The 24,462-nt window shown below is 37.7% G+C and overlaps 1 protein-coding gene across 2 annotated transcripts in view; it reads left to right on the top strand.

The window, feature by feature from the left end:
- CCDC30 (coiled-coil domain containing 30) overlaps window positions 1-24,462 on the top strand; it is an 81,559-nt gene that overhangs the window by 10,412 nt on the left and 46,685 nt on the right. For both annotated transcript variants that reach the window (XM_090269236.1, XM_090269235.1), the window contains exons 4-7: window positions 6,883-7,036; window positions 14,220-14,291; window positions 16,791-16,906; window positions 18,492-18,590. In XM_090269236.1, the coding sequence (XP_090125362.1) occupies window positions 6,883-7,036; window positions 14,220-14,291; window positions 16,791-16,906; window positions 18,492-18,590 (441 nt within the window). The remainder of the gene's footprint in view (window positions 1-6,882; window positions 7,037-14,219; window positions 14,292-16,790; window positions 16,907-18,491; window positions 18,591-24,462) is intronic.

Genomic DNA, 24,462 nt, shown 5'->3' on the forward strand with positions numbered 1-24,462 from the left:
CAGCACCTGTTTATGATAAAAGCTCTCAGCAAAGTGGAAATAAAGAGATCATACCTCACATAATAAAGGCCCTATACAAAAAACCTACAGCCAACATCATACTCACTGGGCAAAAACTAAAAATATTTCCTTTAATCAGGAACAAGACATGGTTGTCCACTGTCACCACTTTCATTCAACAAAGTACGGGAAGTCTTAGCCACAGTGATCAGACAAGAAGAAGAAATAAAAGGCATCCAAGTTGGAAAGGAGGAAGTAAAACTGTCATTATTCACAGACAGCATGATATTATACATAGAAAACTCTATAGGCTTCACCAAACAACTACTAATAAATGAACTTGGCAAACTAGCAAGCTACAAAATCAATACTCAGAAATCAGTGGTATTTTAATACACCAATAATGAACTATCAGAAAGAGACACTAAGAAAACAACGCCATTTACTTTTGCAACAACAACAACAACAAAATAAAATACCTAGGAATAAGTTTAACCAAGGAAGTAAAAGACCTGTACTCAGGAAACTATAAGACACTGGAGAAATAAACTGAGGAAGATACAAATAAGTGGATTCTTCATGAATTGGAAAAATTAACATCATTAAAATGTTCATCCTACCTAAAGCAATATATAGAATCAACACAATTCCTATTAAAATACCAATGACATATTTCACAGATCTAGAACAAATATCCAAAGATTTGTAGGGAACCAAAAAGAGCCCCAGATAGCCTTAGCTATCTTGAGAAAGAAGAACAAAGTTGGAGGAATCACAATACCTGATATCAGACTATAGTATAAGGCCACTGTAATCAGAACAGTCAAGTGCTGGCATAAGAACAGATATATAGATCAATGGAACTGAATAGAGAGCCCAGAAATAAACCCACGCCTTTATGGTCAATTACTATTTGACAAGGGAGACAAGAACATACAATGGAGTCAAGACAGTTTCTTCAATAAATGGTGTTGAGAGAACTAGCCTAGTATATGCAAAAAAGTGGAACTAGACCACCAATTTACAGAAAACACCAGAATAAACTTAAAATGGATAAAGACTTAAATATAAGTCATCATACCATAAAGATTCTAGAGGAAAAACAGGCAGTAAAATTTCAGATATCCCACATAGCAATATTTTTGCTGATATATCTGCTAGGGCAAGGAAAACAAAGGAAAAAATAAACAAATGGGGCTATATCAAATTTAAAAGCTTCTGCACAGCTAAAGAAAACATCAGCAAAATGAAAAGGGAACCAGCCATACAGGAAAACATTTTGCCAATGATACCTCGGATAAGTGTTTGATCTCCAAAATATATAAAGAAGTCATATGCCTCAGCACCAGGAAGACAAAAAATCCAATTAAAAATAGGCAAAGGACCTGAATAGACACTTCTCCAAGGAGGACACACACATGGCCCATAAACATGAAAAAATGCTTAACATCACTAGCCATCAGAGAGATACAAATTAAAACCACAATGAGGTATTGCCTCATGCCTGCCAAAATGGCTATTATTAAGAAATCAACAACGAGTTCTGACAAGAATGTGGAAGAAATGGAACCCTAGTGCGCTTTTGGTGAGAATGCAGACTGGTGAAGCCAGTGTGGAAAACTGGAGTTTCCTCAAAAAGTTAAAAATGGAACTGCCTTTTGACCCAGTGATCCCACTGCTGGATATATATCCTGAGAATCCTGAAACACCAATTCGAGGAATATATGCACCCCTCTGTGTATGGCAGCATTATTTATTATACAATAGCCAAGATTTGGAGACACTCTTAAGTGCCCATCAGTAGATGAGTGGATAAAAAAGCTGTGGTACAGTTACACAATTGAATACCATATATGCAGCAGTAAAAAAGAAGGGATTCTTATCTTTTGCAACAGCATGGATGGAACTGGGGAACTATTGTGCCAATTGAAATAAGCCAGTCAATGAAAGACAAATACCATATGATCTCACTTGTAAGTGCAATTTAATGAACAAAATAAACTAACAACCAAAATAGAATCAGAGGCATAGAAACATAGGACAGACTGACAGCTCTAAGAGGGTAGTGGGGAGGAGGGGCTGTTTGAAAGAAGGTGAAGGGATTAGTCATGACCCATGGGCATGGATAATGGTGTGGGATTGATGGGAATGGGAGGCAGGCTGGGTGGAGGGAGGCAAAGGGGGTAAAATTGAGACAACTCTAATAGCATAAACAATATCATATTTTAAAAATAAGATGTTTTCACAAAGAAATGAAAAAGGAAGCTAGGAAATCTCAGAAGTGGAGCTGAATTAGAATGGGTAAAAAGACTTCCAGAGGAAGTGATGTTGAGTAGTATTTTGAAAGCTGAATAGGTGCTATTTAGATGAAGATGCAGGAAAAGGCATTTGTGGCAGAAAAAAATAGTATATAGTTCATACTGGTTTGTGTGAGTGGATGCTGAGAAAAATAGTTGGAGATATCTCAGGAACCACATCATGTGAGACTCTTATGCTGAAGAGTTTGGACTTAGTACCCAGCAATGGTCCTGGAAGATACTAGAAGAATCAAAGTATTCGAATATATGGATGATTGACTTGTAGATTGTCTGAAGAATCACTAAATTGTTTTAAGAGGTAACATGATCTGACTTGTGCTTTAGGAAAAACACTGGCCACAGTGGAGGGACGGATTGGACAGGGGCCAGATTGGAAGCAGGGATTTCAGGGCAAGTTATACAATAATTAGTTAAATAATGGGAACCAAAAACAAGGCTCCAAGTGTAACTAGGGAAAGGAAGATGAACTAAGGAGTTATTAAGGAGATGGAATCTATAAAACAAATTGGACATGGTGGGTGAAGTCTCGGATGACTCTAAGGCTATATCTACCCTGTCGCTATCAGGTCATAGTTTTCCCACTAACAGACAGAAAGAATTAAAACGAATACTTGAAAGGTTTTTGTTAATATAAAATGTTGTTATGAAATGTAGCTTGTAAAACTTTTATTGCCTCCCTAGTTATATTTGGCATAGGCTGATGTTGAATTTACCTGTGCATAAAGTAGGCGAGAGAGTCATTCCAACCAAAATGGGGTCACAGATGACAACTTGGAAGCCCAAGGAATATTACGAGGCCTGATCTATATATTATAACATTTGTTTTTAACTTTTGGTTTTCTTACTTAACCCAAGCCAAGCACCTAGTAAAAAAGATTCCAGCACTATAAAATTGAATGAAAAATGAAATATCATCTCCCCCCAAATCCTTAGTTCCACACTCTTAGGCTACCACAACCAGAAAATTTTATGTATCCTTCCAGAAATCTTTTCATCCATTTAAATACAAATTATAATCCCTTATGGATATTGTTTTTACTTTCTGTATTAATGCATACATATTTGCCTTAGTCTTTTTTGATAACATATAGATTCATTTGAATGGATGTATCAAAATTTATTTAACCACTTTACTGTTGGATGACAGAGAATGAAAGGATGATATTTAATGCCAGAACTAATAAAAGAATTTAAATTTTTTTATTGTGAAACATAACGTATATGCAGAATAATGATAAAATTTAAGAAATACAGTTTAACAGTTGTAGAGCAAACAGCCATGTGACCACTGGTCCTGTCAAGAATATAATATTGCTAAGCTTCCTTTGTATACCTTTCTGACCCCCTTCCTCCCCACAAAGGTGTGCATTTCGAAACAATGTATTTAGTAGTTTAGTTTTGCTTGTTTTTGAACATTATGTACAAGGAACCAACTTTGGCAGTTTTATTTTTATTTTTATTTTTTGAACAGATTGCTTTAATATGATTATGTGTACATGGACAAATGGGCATAGGGAAACCCCCCAAATTAACGTTTTAACAAATAACAGCTATTACTAAAGACGCTATGCTTGGATTTTAAGGAACTAGTCCAATAAATGAATAGTCTCTCATTCAGTCTAGTAGATTAACCAATTATTGAGGTATAATTGACATACAACATTTTATTAGTTTCATGTGTACAGCATAATGATTTGATATTTGTATATATTGAGAAATGACCACCACAATCAGTCTGGTTAACATCTGTCACCATATGTAGTTACAGAATTTCTTTCTTGTGATGAGAACTTTTAAGATCTACTCTCTTAGCAATTTACAGATATGCAATACAGCGTTATCACCTATAGCTACCACACTGTATATTACATCTGCATAACATTAATTTTTATTGAATTTATTGGGGTAACATTGGTTAATAAAATTTTATAGGTTTCAGGTGTACAAGTCTATAATACATCATCTGTGTATCGTATTGTGTTTTCACCACCCAAAGTCAAGTCTCTTTCCGTCACAATTTACCACCCCCGCTTTACTCTCTTATACCTCCTCCAGCCTCCTTTCCCTCTTATCATCACTATACTGTTGTCTATGAGACCTTTTTTTTTTTTTTTTTTTGCTAATCCCTTTCCCTTTGTCACCTTACACTCTCCCCTCTGGCTGCTGTCAGTCTGTTTTCTGTATCTTTGAGTTTGTTTCTATTTTGTTTGTTTATTTTTTTCATTAGATGCCACATATAAGTGAAATCATGGTATGTGTCTTTCTCTGACTGGATTTTTTCAATTAGCATAATACACTCCAGGTTCATCCATGCTGTTGAAAAAGGCAAGATTTAGCGATTCCACTTGTGGGAATTGATCTGAAGAAACCTGAAACACACATTTGAAAGAACATAAGCACCCCTATGTTCATTGCAGCATATTTACAACAGCTAAGATTTAGAAACAGCCAAAGAGCCAATCAGTAGATGAGTGGATAAAACAACTGTGGTACATTTACACAATGGAATAGTACACTGCAGAAAGAAAGAAGAAACTCTTACATTTTGCAACAGCATGGATGGACCTAGAGAATATTATGCTGAGTGACTTAAGTCACTCAGTGAAAGATAAATACCTCATGCTTTCACTTATATGTGGAATCTAATGAACACAATAAACTAATGAACAAAATAGACCAATGAACCAAACATTAACAGAAGCTTAGAAACATGAAACAGACTGACAGCTGCCAGAAGGAAGAAAGATGGTGAAGGGATTAACCATAGAACATTTATGCACGACCCATGGACATGGACAATAATATGGGGATTGACTTCGGGAGGGGAAGGAGGGGTGGGTTGATGGTGGGGAAAGGGAGAAAAAATGGGAACAACTGTAATAGAATAAACAATAAAAATAAATTGAAAACTGGGCAGCATTCTAAAAAATATCTGAGTGAAGTAAATAATAATAATAATAAATATATATATACATTTCTATATTCCTTTACTTAATATTACTACCTAATTGCAAGTTAGCTCTACCTTGGAAGTATTTTGTTTGAATATATTAAAATATATATATTGATGCTATAAAAAGTATCAAATTGTACATAAAATTATTTTAAACGTGTAACAATATGGGAAGGAGAAAAATGAGCTGATTTGTATTGAATGTATCAAAATTTCATCAATGTGTATTTTATTTTTTGAAAATTCACATTGGGACAGTACGTACTTCTTTCCAAATATGTTTGGAGCCCCTCTTTTGAGGAGTCCTTTAAAATGTAAAGCACATTATTTTATTTATTTTTCTTTTTTTAAAATATTTTATTGATTTTGCTATTACAGTTGTCCTAATTTTCCCCCTTCACCCCCCTCCACCCAGCCTGCCCCCCCCCACTTCCATAGTAAAGCACAGTATTTTAAAAATAAATCAGTTTGAAGCAGGATAGTACAAAGCTAGGAAAATTCCTGGGCAAGTGGAATGAGGAAACTGAAACAAGAAAATTAAACAAGGCCAAATAGTTTGAGCAACTTATAGCCAGCTGGTGGATCACAAAACCTTATCTCCCCTAACCAAGGACACTTGAGAGTGAATGGTTTATACCTTTCCTCCATAACCAAAGAATACACAGCTGAAATCTCCCTGGTCTAAGGACATAGAGAACAGAGACTTAATTAATGTCATTTGTACCAGCTAAACCCAAAGACAGATGAAGTCAGGGGAAAAAATAACCAACACCCCATTAAAAGCCAGAAAGATTCAAGAAAGAAGGAAAACAGTATAGAGGACTTAAGACTATTCCCCAACCCCCCTGTGTGCTCATGTTGACAGATCTTCATATTAAAAATATACCTGGAAAGCTGATGAATAATCTGCTGAAACCCTCCCCTAAGTTTCTCACCCTCAGAAGAAAGATAAAAAGCCCTCAGGACAAAGACTCAGGGTGGGCTCACTCTAGAGCATGCAAATGTCCCTTCCTGGACATGAACCTTTTACACTATTTTCTAACTCTAAGGGTCCCAAGGAGACTTGCAGCCAGGGGAGCAGCAGGCAGCAGCAACTTGATCTGGGCTTACCTGCTGATCCTGTATCTAGGGCTCCCTTTTTCTCTGACTTCCCAGTGAGCTAAAAGCAGCACTGCCCTGGCTCACTTCTGTCTCTGTGACCTTTCATTTCCAGTGAGCTAACAGCAGCCTTGCCTTGGCTTACTCCTTTCCTGTAACTTTTCTAGAGAGCCAAAGCAGAGTACTGCCTAGGCTCTCCCCTCTTACTTCTACCCTAAGTCCTTCCTTTGTTTCACTGTCCCCAGCATTAATAAATGTACTATCAAAACCACCTGGAATCATACTGTGAAATATTTCCTACACAAAGTCAAGAACCCACACACTACAGGTATGTTTATAGGTCAAAAAATTTAAAATATCACCAATTTTATATCGCTCAACTTAATGAAAAGATGCATATAAATGAAATATTCTGTCACTTTTCTTTATTGTTTTTAAACACATAGGATATAGTGCAATGCCATAAGAGTACACATACTTTTTGTTTCATTACTAACAATACCTTTATTTTAGTTCCCTAATAAAGACATAGAAAAAGATAAAACCACACAAAACTGCATAGAGAGAAACGTGGAACAAATAGCAAAGAGGTTAAGGATGGCCCATGAAGAAATCCGAAGGCTCGCTCATGAACTTCAAGGGAATGAAAAGGAACAGAGTAAATTAGGTAAGATGTGGTTACAGAATAACATTTCTGACTGTTTTTTTTTTATTTTTAAATTATATTATGTTCATTATGCTATTACAGTTGTCCAAATTTTCCCCTTTGCCTCCCTCCACCCAGCACCCCAAATTCCTTCAGATGATCCCCACACTGTTGGTCATGTCATGCAAATAAGTTCTTTGGCTACTCCATTTCCTATACTGTACTTTGCATCCCCATGGCTATTCTGTAACTACCTATTTGTACTTCTTAATCCCCTCATCTCTTCACGCATTCCCCACACCCACCTCCTACCTGGCTACTATTGAAATAATCTCTGTATCCATGATTCTATCTCTGTTCTTCTTGTTTGCTTAGTTTGTTTTTTAGATTCAATTGTTGATAGATATGTATTTATTGCCATTTTATTGTTCATAGTTCTGATCTTCTTTTTCTTAAATAAGTCTAACATTTCATATAGTAATGGCTTGATGATGATGAACTCCTTTACGTTTGTTTGTTTGTTTTGTCTGGAAAGGTTTTTATCTGCTCTTCAATTCTAAATAATATTTTTGCTGGGTAGAGCAATCTTGGCTATAAGTCCTTGCTTTTCATGATTTTGAATATTTCTTGCCAAACCCTCTAGCCTACAAAGTTTCTTTTGAGAAATCAGTTCACAGTCTTATGGGAACTCCCCTGTAGGTAACTAACTGCTTTTCTCTTGCTGCTTTTAACATTCTCTCTTTATCTTTAACCTTTGGCATTTTAATTATGATGTGTCTTGGAGAGGGTTTCCTTGCATCCATCTTGTTTGGGACTTCCTAGACTTGCATTTCTATTTCCTTCACCAAATTAGGGACATTTTCTTCCATCATTTTTTCAAATACATTTCCAATTTCTTGCTCTTTCCCTTCTCCTTCTGGCATCCCTATGGTGTGAATGTTGGAATACTTAAACTTGTCCCAGAGGCTGCTTACACTGTCCTCCTTTTTGGGGGGATTCTTTTTTCTTCTCATTGTTCTAATTGGTTGGTTTTTGCCTCTTTATGTTCCAAATCATTTATTTGATTCTTGGCTTCATCCACTCTACTGTTGTTTACATGTAAATTGTTCTTTATTTCAATTAGTATATCCTTCATTTCTGACTGGATCTTTTTTATGCTGCTGAAGTCCTTACTGAATTCTTTGAGCATCCTTATAACCAGTGTTTTGAACTCTGCATATGATAGATTGCTTGTTTTCGTTTTGCTTGGTTCTTTTTCTGGAGTTTTTATCTGTTCTTTCATCTGTGCCATGTTTCTTTGTCTCATTATTTTGGCAGCCTCCCTGTGTTTGTTTCTATGCATTAGGTAGAGTTGCTACGACTCCTTGTCTTGGTTGCATGGCCTAATATAGTAGGTGTCCTGTAGTGTCCACTGGCACAGCCTCCCCTCTAACTCAAGCTGAGTACTCAAGGTGTGCCCTTTGTGTGGGCTGAGTACACCCTCTTCTTGTAGTTGAGTCTTGATTGCTGTTGGCAGGTCAATGGGAGGGATTTACCCAGGCCAGTCAGGTGCGAGGTCTGGCTGTGACCACTGACCACCAACCTTTGCCCCTATGGAGGATCAGCTATGCAGGGGCAGGGTGGTGCTGTGACATGGTCTGTAGCTGTCCACCATGGTGTGCAGGTTCTGGGGTTTCCCAGGTGGTGCAGGCCAAGGTCATCTGTGTTCTGCCTGGGGCCACTCTGCCTGAGCTATAAAGCAATCTGAGATGGCTGCTATTTGTTTTGGGCTTGGAGATTACCAGGCAAAGCCAAGCTTTGAATCTAGGCTGGCTGCTGGTAGTGCTGGGCCTGGGGCCACTTAGCAAAATGTACAGGGGCTGAGGGCTCACTGAGATCAGCTGTTGCTTGTTTTAGAGGAAGTTGTGAATTATGAGCTAAGACCAGCGGTTTATAGGGAAAAGTCACTGTTAACAGCTTGAGTGGGCCTATAAATTGGATGGCACAGAGTCTCAGGGGATCTCCAAGGTGAGTCAAACAGTGTTAGCCAGTTGAGGGAGTCTCAGGTATGGCACCCACCTGCCAGCTCTGTGACTTAGTGAGGGGATGGTTCAGAAAAGGGACAGTGGCTTCTGCCCACCTTTCTGTCTGGGAGAAAGCTGTCCTCCAGCTCTCACCTTAATGCCAGACACTTCAGTTCCTTCCTGTATGCCACTGGTGACTTTCAAGCTGGTACCGTGGTGCTTGAGCTCAGAGGGAGTGAGTCTCGGCATGTCCATATGTAGGTTCTTTAAGAGGAAGTGCTTGAGACTCTAGCAGTTTTTTCTACTGACTCAATCCCCACTGGTTTTTTGCAACCAGAAGTTATGGGGACTTATCTCCCTGGACTGGAACCCTGTGCTGAGGGTCATGGTGTGGGGCTGGAACTATGTACTCCTAAGATATCCCTCCCTAATTTTTATCCACCACACATGGATGTTGGGCCAGCCTGTTCCACCTCTCCACCCCACTAGCAGTCTGGATGCATGTGGTTTCTTTAATTTCACAATTGTCAGACTTCCATTCAACTTGATTTCTGATGATTCAGAGTGATGGTTCTATAGTTTAGTTGTAATTTTCATGTCGTTGTGCAAGGAGGTGAGCCCTGTTTACCTATGCCACTATCTTGACTGGGAGTTTGACCATGTTTTAAGTGTAATGATCTTTTCTTAGGGTGAAGCATGAGTACCTTGAGAAAATAATCTTTTCAGATAAACACACAAAAGTCTGATAAAGAGCCTCATTTTCTTCAGTGTCCAGAATTTTTCATTGAAGCATAGGCATAACATAACTAGTGAGACGTGCACAACTCTTTTTCAAAAAGATTTTTATTTATTTATTTTTTTAGAGAGAGGGGAAGGGAAGTAGAAAGAGAGGGAGAGAAATATCGATGTGAGAGAGAAACATCAATTGAGTACCTCTCATTAGCCCCATCCGGGGACTGAACCACAACCCAGGCATGTGCCCTGACTGGGTGGGAACTGAACTGTCAACCTTTCTCTTTCTGAGATGATGCCCAAACAACTGAGCCACACTGGTCAGGGCAAATTGCACTACTTTTTTTTTTTCTTCCCCACTAAAAATTTTTGTTTGTTTGTTTTTCTATTGCAGTTGTCCCACTTTTGTCCCTATTGCTTCCCCGCACCCTGCCCACCCCCTCTCCCACAGTCAGTCTCCACCCAGTTGTCCATGTCCATGGGTAATTTATACATGTTCTTTGATTAGACCCTTCCCTTTCTTACCCCATTCTCTCCCTCCCCCATCTCCCCTTGTCACTGTTAGTCTACTCCTTGTTTACATGCCTCTGGTTCAGTTTTGCTCATTTGTTTGTGTTGTTCATTAGTCTCCTGTAATAGGTGATAGCATAAGGTATTTTTCTTTCATTGCCTGGCTCATTTCGCTAAGCATAATTCTCTCTAGTTCCATCCATGTTGTTGCAAATGGTAGAAGTTCCTTCTTTCTTTCTACTACATAGTACTCCATTGTGTAAATGTTCCACAGTTTTTTGACCCACTCATCTACAGATGGGCACTTAGGTTGTTTCCAGCATTTGGCTATTGTAAATAGTGCTGCTATGAACATAGGGGTGCATAGGTTCTTTTGAATTGGGGTTTCAGGATTCTTTGGTTATAATCCTAGCAATGGAATTGCTGGTTCAAAAGGCAGTTCCATTTTTAGTTTAAGTGTACACCACCCAACAAGAAATCGTCAGTACCCCAGAAACCCCCTTTGTTCCTTCTCCCTATATCTTCACCCTCTCAGCTCCCCAAAGGTAACACTACCTCGACTTTCAACACTTTCTGAATTTTGACATGGGCACCGCACTTTCTTTAGTTGTTTCTCTTGTTCAGTCTTATGTTTGTGAGGTTCATTCGTGTTGTTGACTATAGCAGCAGTTCATTCACTTTTGCTGTTTGTAGAGCCTTCCATTGAATAAACATAGTGTAATTTATTTTATTTATCTTTTATACTGTTGGACATTTATGTTGTTTCCAGTTGTCTATTATGAATAGTGCTGCTATGGATATTCTTGTACTTATCTACACATTTCTAACTGTGACATACCTAAGAGTGGAATTATTGGATTAATAGGTATGAGGATGTTCCACTTTTGTAGATTACTGCTACACTGTCTTCCAAATAGTTGTATTAATTTGAGCACTCCTCGGTTGTATATGAGATTTTGCTTGTTTCACATTTCTTGTCCATACTTTATATTGTCAGTCTTATTAACTACCTTTTCTGATGAGTGTGTAGTGGTATTTAAAGAAAACTGTATGGCTTTTATTTGTATTTCCCTGATGGCTAATTAAGTTAAAAAATATGTTTGTTATTGTTGCTCATTCAGAGATACTATTTTGTGAAGTTCCTGCTCTAGTCTCATGTGTATTTTTTTATTGGGTTGTATGTTTATGTTTCATTAAGTTATAGAAGTTCTTCATATTTTTTTAATAGTTTATTTGTTATTTAGAGAGAGGGGAAAGGAGGGAGAAAGAGGGAGAAAAACATCGATGTGTGCAAGAAACATTGATCAGTTGCTTCTCACATGCCTCCAACTGAGGACCTCCCTGCAACCCAGGCATGTGCCCTGACTGGAATCAAACTGGCCACCTTTTGGTTCACAGGCTGGTGCTCAACCCACCGAGTCACACCAGTCAGGGCAGGAATTCTTTATATTTTTTTCAATACAAGCCTTATGTTGGTTATAAATGTGATGTTGTTGTTTTTTTGTTTGTTTTTTGATTTTGGCATATAGAAAGCTAATATTTATCAAGTCAGGTTTAACAGAGTTATTCTTTATGGCTTGTGGATTTTCATGTGTAAAGCCTTTTCTACATCACTACATTATTGAAAATGTTCATCCTAGGTTTCTTTTTTTTAGTGCTTTTATGATTTTGTTGTTTATATTTTAGTCTTTGCTTTATAATTTATTTTAGAAAAATATTTTAATTGTCTCCTTTCTATATTTATAATTTGCAATTATTGAAGGAATTAAACTGATTCTTTTCAAATGCCATATATACATCACCATAAGATCACATCTAAAGAATTTTCTATGTATAAAATAATAATGATTCTGCCAAATTGATTGAGATTTTTTTTTAATCAGAAGCTTGAGATTTTTTTAAAGAATGCATTTTAAACAATAAATACAAATAAACTTTTTAGAAAATAGTATTGTTCTATATCCTAATTGAATTGCTGGGTACACACTTATATATAATTGTCGAACTATGTACTTAAAAGGATGAATTTTACTATATGCAAATTATACCCCAATAAACCCAATTTTTAAAAAAAGAAAAGAGATTTGGCTGTGTGAGAAGCTGTCTTTGCTGCTTGCAATACAGAAGAGGGGAAGGAAAAGCAGCACACCCATTACTCAGTTACACTTGGACACAACAGAACAAAATCATATGGCACCCTGCTCCATCAGCAGCTGGTAGGTCTGGTAGATCCTAAGCTATTAACTGGAAGCTATCCCCACAGGGAGTAAACTGGAACTAGACTGTTGGGAAGCTGAATTAGCAAGTCCTTTAATATCAGATTAAGAGTGGCTCACTGTGCCTAAACTGTTTGTACAAACAGTGTGGCTTATGCAGAAATCCTGCTTTACTTCTGTTCTGAGGGTCTGGAATGTCAGTGTGCTCTGGGCAGAAGATGATGTACGTGTATATGTGACCAGTTCCTATAAAAACCTTGGCTGAGTCTGTAAGGGCTTTCCCAGGTAGGCATTTCATACATATTATCATTTTCTTTTGCTAGACAAATTAAACACATCCTGTGTCACTCAGCTAGAAGACTCTCGATAGCTTGTGCCTGATTTTCCCTGGACTTTGTCCCATGCACCTTTTCGTTGTGATTAGGAATAATCTCTTATATGATTCCTGTTAGTCTTTTACTTCTGGGAGATTTTTCATCCAGACATTATAGGAGGCTCCCCAGTTATTAGAAATTTGATTATTACACTAATCATTTGCTCTGTATACAAATACAAGGGTTGGCAAAAATAGGCTTACTGTTGTGAGTATGAGAAATACAGAGTTTATCCTTGTATTATTATTTATTAATTATTGTATTATTTTCCAAATGAACAACTATAAACCTACTTTTGCCCCACCCAGTGGTTCTTTTTTTTCTTTTCCTTTTCCTTTTTATGACTGTTTATTTTTTCTTCTTTTTTTATTGTTGTTCTATTACAGTTGCCCCAATTTTCCCCTGTTGTTCTCGTCTACCCTCCCAACTCCCCCTCCCCAGCTCCCCTTCTTTCTTTCTGCTGCATAGTATTCCATTGTGTAAATGTGCCACAGTTTTTTGATCCACTCATTTACTGACGGGCACTTAGGCTGTTTCCAGCTCTTGGTTGTTGTAAATAACACTGCTATGAACATTGGGGTGCATAGGTCCTTTTGAGTTGGTATTTCAGGATTCTTGGAGTATAATTCCAGTAGTAGGATCACTGGATCAAAAGGCAGTTCCGTTTTTGGTTTTTTAAGGAAATTCCAAACCTGTTTTCCACAATGGTTGCACCAGTCTGCATTAGGGTTCCTTTTTTTCCACATCCTTTTCAGCACTTGTTGTTTGTTGATTTGTTAATGATGGCCATTCTGACCAGTGTGAGGTGGTATTTCATTGTAGTTTTAATTTGTATCTTTCTGATGGCTAGTGATGTTGAGCCTCAGCAATTTTGAGAAAGAACAACAAAGTAGGAGGGATCACAATACGTGATATCATACTATATTACAAGGCCACTGTAATCAGAAGAGTCTGGTACTGGCATAAGAACAGACACACAGATCAATGGAACAGCATACAGAGCCTAGAAATAAACCCATGTCTTTATGGTCAATTAATATTTGACAAAGGGGGCAGGAGCATGAAAGGGAGTAAAAATAGCCTCTTTAATAAATGGTGTTGGGAGATCTGGACAGGTACATGCAAAAAAAAAAAAAAAAAGAAAGAAACTGTAGACTACTGACTTACACCATACACCAGAATAAATTCAAGATGGCTAAAAGACCTCAATATAAGTCATGATACCATAAAAGTCCTAGAGGAAAATATAGGCAGTAAAATTTCAGATATCCCACAAAACAATATTTTTGCTGATATATCTCCTAGGGCAAGGGATATAAAGGAAAGAATAAACAAATGGGGTTACATCAAAAAATTTTTTTTCTTTTAGATTCTATACTTGAGAAGGCTCAACTAGAAACTGAAGAACTGAAAGAGAATTTGATAAAGCTGAAAGAAAGTGGTGAGTCATTTTAGCAGATATAGTATTTAATAATAATACAGTAAACAATAATATAACATTAAACAATGTTTTTCAATAATATTGTTTAATAATTAATAATAGCATTACTACTGCTATTACTACTATTTCTACTACTATTACCATTACTACTACTTTTCTACCAGGCACTTTACATGCATTATCTCTAAACCTCACAGCAATTCCAGGTAGTGGATATCATTATTCCACTTTCACAGATAAAGAAACTAAGTCATGGTGAGGTTAAGTGAATTAGTACATTTGGACAGTGGCATACTATGCAGAACAAAGTGAGAGGATGGATAAGCAAATTGTGGTACATTAATAAGATGGACTAAAGAATAAAAAGATCAATTTATTGCTACAACACAGGTAAGTCACAAAAATATATGTTGAGTGAAACAAACCTGACACAAAAAGTATGTATACTGTAAGATTCTATTTATATGAACACCAAGAAAAAGCAAAGCAAGCCTATGGTGACAGAAGTCAGGAAATGACAGTGGGTAGGAGTAGAGAACTGACTGAAAAGGATGTGAGGGAACTTTATGGGGTGATGGAAATGTTCTTTATCATTTTGGGGGGAAGTTCACAGGTATATAGAATTGTCAAAATTCATTGAACTGAATGAACACAAGATACATATGTTATATAGTATATAATTCGTCGTCGGCAGCCGTCCGTCTCAAGAGACGATGGTGTAGCTTCTTAAGAGTCTATCTGCACTGCCGAGAATGGCTGTGCAGTCCGACTTGGGAGTGACATGGTATCTGTCTCCTCCCGTGTTGAATCGACATCTTGCGATGACACTGAAGCTACAGAGCCTGGGCAGGGTAATATGGAGGGTCTGCTGTTGCCCATGCAGCAGACCCCCCCTCTCTTCGCAGCTGAAGGGTCCAAGGGAAAGACGGAGTCGATACAGCTTGGGTTCAGGTGCGCCGCAGGAGTTGCCGGTGTTGACTACAACATCAAACCGCCTTAGGGACTCCGGCTCCGGATTTTCTGTCGGGGTTTACTCCCTTAGCCTTTCCCCTGAAGAGGTATGCCGCAAGGCAGCGGAGGTTTTTTGGAGTCAGAGTTTTCCTTCTCTGATGTACCCTGACTGGAAGATCGAACCAGCGACACTTAGCTCACAGGCCGACGCTCAATCCACTGAGCTAAACCAGCCAGGGCAGATAGTATATAATTACACCATAATTAAAAATAGTTCCAAATAAGAAATAAAAAATTACTTTATAAAGATTGTCCTGTCTATATATCCATGATATATTTGCAAGTGGTAAAGTTGCAGATAGTAACATTGCAGAGTATATATAACATTATTTAAATTTTTCGAAAATTGCATTGGCTAAAGGTAGAACAAATTATATATATATATAACCTACATATCTTGCCCTGGCTGGTGTGGCTCAGTGGACTGAGTGCCAGCCTGTGAACCAAGGGGTTGCTGGTTCGATTCCCAGTCAGGGCACATGCCTAGGTTGCAATTTGGGTCCCCAGTTGGGAGTGAGAGACAACCACACATTGATGTTTCTCTCCCTCTCTTTCTCCCTCCCTTCCTCTCTCTCTAAAAAGAAATAAATAAAATATTTTTTAAAAAACCCTACATCTCTTAAGTGTTAATTCAGTTCAATGAACTTTGACTATATATGAATTGTGAATATATATTATATATGTAGGGATTGTGAATGATTTATTTTCTTTTTGATGTGTTTTTAGCATTTTCAAATTTAAAAAGTTTACATACTAAGGAAAAATGAGTGCAGCAATGGAGGAAAAATGAAGAAGGAAAAAATTAATACAACTTAAATACAAAATAGGAAATGAAGAAGGAAAACAAAGACTTTAAAGCAGCAAAAGAAAAATAAGAGAAACAAGTAGAAAGTAGCTAAAAAGAAACAGCTACAAATTCAGGAAAGTTGCAAGCAGCAAGTTTGTATTATTGAAACTTTGATAAGTGCCAGAAAGAGCAGGTTGTAACCTTAGGTGCTAAGCTGAGAGTGGACTACCACTTTAATGGCAGTGCTGCTACAGGCAGAGAGAGGGCTTTGATGAATTAACTTGCTTTAACACGAAAAATGTGTTCTTTCACTGCTCCTAGCTCACTTCTTCAATCATCCATTGGGCACTTGCTGTTAATGAGAAGTATCTAGGAGTGTAAGAGACAGGGCCATAAGGAAGGTCATTTTTTATCATTTAACTTCTAGAAGGTAGGCTCAACTGTTTTAAAATTCAAGGTCTTGGAAGAACCTCTATTGCTGGAAACCCTACACACAAACATCCAATTCATTAGTCTTGGTGTGAGAAATAAAACACATTCTGTTCTGTCTCCTTAGGTTGGTCAAATATTCGAGGGCTAGACATGAGGTTCGGAGACATGACAAGAAAGTCAGGAAATAGCACTTTCTCAATTTTTAGAGTTAATGCCCCCAAACTGAAACTTAGCTCCAGTTGAATAGAGTGGATTCTTCTCTGTTTTAGATTCAGTTGACCTAAAGAAAGCCAAGGAACACAATCAGAGGCTGAATGAGGAAATTCTGGCTCTAAGAACGCGGGTTCGATCACTCAACTCAGAAAAAAAAGTGCTTGGAGAAGTGGTAAATTGTTTAATTTAGTTTGTTCTTAGAATTATTTTAAATGTGTATAGAATAACAATCCAGCAGAAGAGCAATGTAGACACACATCACCTGTTGGTCATTATTGAGGACTGACCCTGGTGGCTCTAGAATCCCAGGAAAATGCCGTACTTTGACTTGGATGCATTCTATCAGTATTTGTATTTTATGCATCTTAACTGCCTATGCTAAACAGTAGTCTTATAGCTATTGTGTCTATTTATGATCTCTTCTTTTTAGTGAGGATTTATATAATGGTTTACATGTAACACATTTACCAAATAGAAATTATTACTCTATTATACTGGGTATGTTTGAGATTATTAATACTACACCCTTTGTTGTGTTACATTTTTGAACCATTTCTCCTTAGCAATTAACTGATTTTTAATATGTACTTCCAAGTTCTGGATGTAGTATATATCTCTTCAATTTTAGTTTATATTCATTTTTCAATCATATCTCTAGTGTTTGTAACACAGTGCCTGGCATATACACCAGATTCAAAAAATTTTGTTGCAAGAATGAATAAATACCCATTAGGATGGCTATTATTAAAACGACCGAAAATAACAGATGATGGTAATGTGGAGAAATTAAAACCCTTGTGCATTGCTGGTGAGAATGTAAAATGGTACAGACACTGTGGAAAACAGTACAACAATTTCTTTAAAACGTAAACATAGAATTACCATATATCCAGCAATTCTGCTTCTGGGTATATACCCAAAAGAATTGAAAAAAAAGACTTTTAACAGATATTTGTACACTCTTATTCATAACAGTATTACTCATAATATCCAAAAGGTTGAAGCAGCCCAAGTATTTATTGACAGCAGAATGGGTAAACATACAATAGAATATTATTCACCTTAAAAAGGAAGGAAATTCTGATCTATACTATACTATTCCATGGATGAAACTTGAAGACAATATGCTAATTGAAATAAGCCACAAAAGGGGCAAATAGTGTATGATTCCATTTATATGCGGTACCTAGAGTAGTCAAAATAGAATGGTGGTTGCTAGGGACTTTGGAAAGGGCGGAATAAAGAATTATTGTTTAATGGGTGTAGAGTTTCAGTTTTGCAAGATGAAAAAAATTATGAAGATGGATGGTGGTGCTGGTTGCGCAATAATGTGACTGTGCTTGATGCTAATGAACTGTTGACTTTAAAATGGTTAACGTTAAATTTTGTGTATGTATATTTTATCATAATTTGAAACTAATCGTTAGAAAGAATGAATCAACAAACACTGTTCAAGTTGTCTTTGTAAATTTATATATCTAATATTGAATATATTTATGTTTGATATATATGTATACATATATACATGGGGATAAATTTCAGGAAGGGTATATTGTAAACAGTGTCACTTCTGTAAAGGGGAAACGGATTATTGGGGTAAGATCACGTGAAGGAAAATATCACTTTTTACTCTATATACCTATATGTTGTTTGAATTTTTTACAGGAAGAATGTATTAATGTATTACTTGTATATTTCAAAAACAACAACTCCCCCACTCTTCCAAATTTTGTATTTAAAATACTTTTCTATTTCAGGTTGAAAGGCTTAAAGGAGAGATTTGTGAATCTCAAGAGAGTAAGCAACTTGGAAACCACTCCTCTGGGAAAACTGTAGGTGCTGAACAGAAAGTACAGGTATTTTCAAGTTCACTTCTTTCTGATTTCTAATTTTTAAAGAGTCACATGTTTACAGAGAACATCAGAGCAATTGGTGCTGATCACTTTGCTACTTTCTTCTTATTGCCTGTCTTTTTTTATTGCTCAGCCAATTAGAGTTAAGGAAGAAATTGAGGTACAGAGGCTGTGTGTGTTTCTGTTCACTTCTTCCTCACAGGAACCAATTAATATAAAGAATATAATGGGTTTTCTCTTTAAAGAAAAGAAGAATTTTACAGAGATGCAACCAACTGGAGTATCTTCAATCATCAAAGTGGAGTTGATTGTAGAATCAGCCAATGGTAGGGGAGCGGGTAATTGGTACGTGGCTCCAGTGTGTACAGGGTCTAGTCTTTTCAGCATGATCAGCCTCTGAAGTGGGGCAAAGTAATCAATGATCAAGCACAAGGCTAACTGAAGCAAGAGCCGGTGTGTTTTAGATATTCAGACATTCAGGTCAAGGAGCTAGACTGCTTTTGGGGGGCAGCCTTTCCTCTTACACACTTAAGACGAGTGATATCCCTTGTTACTGAGGCATCTCATTCCCTGAATTTGTTTGTTTGTTTTTCTTTCTTTTTTAAAAAATTTTATTGTTGTTCAGCTATAGTTGTCTCGATTTTTTCCCCATTGCTCTCCCCAGCCCCACCTATCCCAACTCCCACAGTCAATCCCCACCCTGTTGTCCATGTCCATGGGTTCTTTATACTTGTTCCTTAACTGACCCTTCTCCTTTCCCTCGTTATCCCCAATCCTCCTCCTCTCTGGTCGCTGTCAGTTTGTTCCTTATTTCTATTTCTCTGGTTCTATTTTGCTCATTTGTTTTTCAGTTCCAAGACCAGATAAGAGATGAAACTTGGCGGGGAGAGGTTTCAGGGATAGAACCTCCAAGAAAGACACTTAAGAAATGTAGCTTATCTTTTCAGTATATTTTTAGAAAGAACACAAATATGTATGTATTTTAACTGGTGATATATTTGCATTAAGATTGCCATCTTAGAGCCTGACCTATCAGGAATATAGGGAGACAGAAGAGAAACCAGTATGAAAGGTCAAAACACAGTGAAGTACAAGATTTGAATCAAGTAAGAAATAAAAAGATTAGTTTCAGTTATATTTTCTAATACAGGTGAGGCAAACTTCATAAGAATGCTTAAAAATTACTGAAAATAGGCAAAAGGAGAAAATACACTCCTAGAAGTGGGTAAATTCACTTCCTATGATTGTGGTCAGTGGTTACAGAGAGCAGGAAGCCAGGAAGGAGCCCATTAAAAAATGTTTTTAGGACTTCCGGCCAAGATGGAGGCTTAGACGGACACGCTAGGTCTCCCTCTACAACTATAAAGGAATACAACTACTTCAAAACAAAGGATAACTAGAAATTCCAGAAAATAAAACTACACGGAAGTCCAACATATGAAGTTATAAACCAGCGGTGCCATTTGGGCAGGTAAGAGTTAAAGTGGGCAGTGCTGTTTGCGGTCGCACCCGCAGCGGCGGGCAGTGAGGAGTCCCGGTGGCCAAGCCCCTGGCGGTGCGCGACTCCGGAGCTGGGGAGAGCGGCCGCCGCATCGCCTTGAACAGTGAGGCCCAGGGGGGCGGGAGGACGGATCCCGGTCTCCTAGCTGAATAACTGTGTGAATCCATCTTGGACCCCCGCCCCCAAAGAAAGCACCACAGGGCTGCGAAATAGGTCGCGGACAAGCAGGCGCCGGTCGCTAATTTGTGACGCGTACACAGGCACTGCCCCCGACAGCCAGCCCAAGAAAACAAAAAGCATCTGTCAAAATGAGGCAGGCAACTTTAGAAATACCGGTAACACAACTCACCAGGCAGCAGATAGAGAACCTGACAGATGAACAGATAAGAAACCTGTCAGAGGCTCAGTTCTGGGCCATTGTTATCAGGTGGCTTACAGAATTCACAAAAGAGCAGGAAAAAGATATGAAAGAAGCGAAAAACTTTCATAACGAAAGGAACAAAACAGTATACGAGACAGAAGGAAAGGAAATAAAATCCAGAGTTCATTTCAACAAACTGGAATATGGAGAAGGAACAAGCAGTCAACCAATGCAGCGAGAGGTAATGGGAAGCAACAACGAAAGGATCAGAAACCTCTGGGACAGTTATAAAAGGCCCAACATAAGAATCATTGGTTTGCCAGAGAATGAGGAAGATGAACTAGAACTTGAAAAATTGAGTGAAAATATAATAAAGGAGAACTTCCCAGACTTGGGAAAGGGAATAGACCTGCAGGTCCAGGAAGCAAGGAGAGTTCCCAAGAAACTGGACCCAGGGAGAACCACTCCAAGACACATTATAATCAAAATGTCAAAAATTAAAGATAAAGAGAGAATCTTAAAAGCAGCAAGAGAGAAGAAAAGAATTATGTACAAAGGGGTCCCAATTAGACTATCAGCTGACTTCTCAAGGGAAACCCTACAGGCAAGAAGAGACTGGCAAGAAATATTCAAAGTAATGAAAATCCAAAACCTACAACCACGAATACTCTATCCAGCGAAATTGTCATTCAGAATAGAAGGACAGAGAAAGTGTTTCCAGGACAAAATAAAACTGAAAGAGTTCATTAGATCCAAACCACTGTTATATGAGATGTTAAAGGGACTGGTTTAAAAAAAAACAGAAGCTAGGGAGATGAAACAAAGGCAAACTAAATAGGCAACGAGAGGGGAAGAGGAACTGTGGGTACGGGAAGCATATTGGGGGGAGGTCAACAGGGAGGGGGAATGGGGAAAGGGAGGGAGATGATATAGGAATTGGGGATCAAGGTAGGAGGGAATGGAATAGACGGAGAGAGGTTGGGAGGAACTGTATGCACAACTAATGGACATAATCTAAAAGGGGGGGACAACTGGAGGGAGGGGGGCCACCGGGTGGAGGGGAGCAGAGGGAAGGGAAATTGGCACAAATGTAATAATTTAATCAATAAAACACATTAAATCTGAAAAAAAAATGTTTTTAGGATAAACTAGTGTGTTGAAATTGTAAAGATGATTTAAAGGTATTGTTTGACTAAAGAATAAATGTGAACATTCAGAAGAATTCAATAATATCAGCTGCCACGTACAGATGCTTTCTACAACTGAGGTGCCCATAGATGCCTAGGTATCATCCCTGTTTTTCAGAAGAGGAAACTGAAGTTAAAGAAAGTTATGTGACTGGCTCAAGGTCCCCCTGTTGGTAGATTGTAGAGTATGACTGGTAGGACTCTTTTCTCTTTTTAAATTTTATTTTTCAATCAAAGCTTACATTCAATATTATTTTGTATTAGTTTCAGGTATACAGCATAGTGGTTAGACAATCAATACAAAGTTTCCCCTCCTCTGCCAATATTTCCAGTACTCACCTGGCACCATACTTAGTTATTGCAATATTATTGACTATATTTCCTTTGCTATACTTCACATACCTGTGACTATTTATACAACCAATTTTTAATTGAATTTATTGGGGGCGACATTAGTTAATAAAATAGGTTTTAGATGCACAGTTCTATACTACATTATTTGTATGTTTTATTGTGTGCCCCCCCCAAGTCAAATCTCCTTCCATCACCATTAACTCCCTCTATCCCCTTTTCTACCTCCCCCACCCCTTGCCCCTCTGGTAGTCACCATGCTGTGTTGTCTGTGTCTATGAGTGTTTTTGTTTTAGCTTAATCCCTTTCCATTTTTCACCCAGCCCTGCAACGCCCCTCCCCTCTGACAGCTGTCAGTCTATTCTCTATCAGTGAATCCGCTTCTATTTTGTTTGTTAATTTATTTTGTTCATTAGATTCGACATGTGAGTGAAATCATATGGTACCTGTCTTTCTCTGACTGGCTTATTTCACTTAGCATAATACTCTCTGGGTCCATTCAGGCTGTTGCAAAAGGTAAGATTTAGTGATTCAACTTCTGGGAATTTATCTGAAGAAACACAAAACACCAACTCAAAAGAATATAAACACCCCTAAGTTCATTGCAGCATTATTTACAATAGCCAGGATTTAGAAACAGCTAAAGTGCCCATCAGTAGATGAGTGGATAAAAGAAGAATCAAATCTATGATTTAGAATGGAAGGGCAGATAAAGTGCTTCCCAGACAAGGTAAAGCTAAAGGAGTTCATCATCATCAAACCATTATTATATGAAATGTTAAAGGGGCTTGTTTAAGAAAAAGAAGTTCAAAACTATGAACATTAAAATGACAATAAATTGCCCTGGCTGGTGTGGCTCAGTGAATTGAGCACTGGCCTGTGAATCAAAGGGTTTCTGGTTCGATTCCCAGTCAGGGCACGTGCCTACATTGTGAGCCAGGTCCCCAGTTGGGGGTACACAAGAGGCAACCACACATGGTTGTTTCTCTCCCTCTCTATCTCCCTTCCTTCCCCTCTCTCTAAAAATAAATAAATAAAATACTTTTTAAAATGACAATAAATTCATGGCTGTCAACAATTGAATCTGAAAAACAAACTAAACAAACAAAAAGAACAGAAACAGAATCATAGATATTGAGATCATTTGGATGATTACCAGTTGGGAGGGGGAGGGGGAAAATGGGTAAAAAGCTGCAGGGATTGAAAAATACCATTCGGTGGTAACAGAATAGGCAGGGGGATGTTCAAAAACAGTATAGTAGCTAAAGAACTTATATGTAAGACCAATGGACATGAACTAAGGAGTGGATGCTGGGTCGAGGGGGGCAACTATAATAACATATTCAATAAAATATTTTTTTATAGAATATACAATGGGTAAAGGACAGTCTTTTCAATAAATTGTGTTGGGAAAACTGGACAATAATATGCAAACAACTCCAAATGGATTGAAGACTTGGACTTAACAACTAAAACAATAGAACTCCAAAAAGAAAACATAGGTGGTAAGCTCCTTGACATTGGTCTTGGTGATAATTTTTTGGATCTTAGACCAAAAAATAAACAAGTGGGACTACACCAAACTAGAAAGCTTTTGTACAGCAAAGGAGACCATCAACAAAATGAAAAGGCAACCTGCCAAATATGAGAAAACATATGCCAATCATATATCTGATAAGGAGTTAAATATCCAAAATATATAAAGAGCTCATACAACTCAGTAGCAAAAAAAAATCTGATTTTAAAATGGGCAGAGGATCTGAATAGACATTTTTCCTAAGAAGACAAACAGATGGCCAACAGGTACATTAAAAGATGATCAACATCACCAGTCATCAGGGAAATGCAAATGAAAACCACAATTAGCTATAATTTCACATCTGTTATAATGGCTATTATCAAAAAGATAATAAATAAGTGTTAGTGAGGATATGTAGAAAAGGGAACCCTTCTGCAGTGTTGGTAGGAATGTAAGTTAGTGTAGCCACTATGGAAAACAGTAGGAGGGTCCTCAAGAAGTTTAAAATAGAACTACCACATGATCCAGCAATCCCACTTCTGGGTGTTTATCCAAAGAAAATGAAGACACTAATTTGAAAAGATATATGTACCCCCATGTTTGTTGCCACATTATTTACAATAGCCAAGATGTTGAAACAAGCTAAATGTTCATTGATGGGTGAATGGATAATGAAAATGTGGTATATATCTCCAATGTAATATTTTCCATCCATAAAGAAAAATGAAATCTTACCCTTTACAACATGATTGGACCTTGAAGGCATTAAGTGAAATAAGTCAGACACTGCATGATCTCAGTTATATGTGAAATCCAAAAAACAAACAAAAAACTCAGCCATAGATAAAATAGATTGGTGTTTGCCTGAGGTGGCGGGGGGCTGAGGAGGGGGAAATGGATGAAGGGGGTCAAAAGATACAAACTTCTAGTATAAAATAAATAAGTCAGGGGATGTA

This window comes from Furipterus horrens, unplaced genomic scaffold, assembly GCF_987537825.1.
Source record: "Furipterus horrens unplaced genomic scaffold, mFurHor1.1.pri manual_scaffold_3, whole genome shotgun sequence".
Taxonomy (NCBI): Eukaryota; Metazoa; Chordata; class Mammalia; order Chiroptera; family Furipteridae; genus Furipterus; species Furipterus horrens.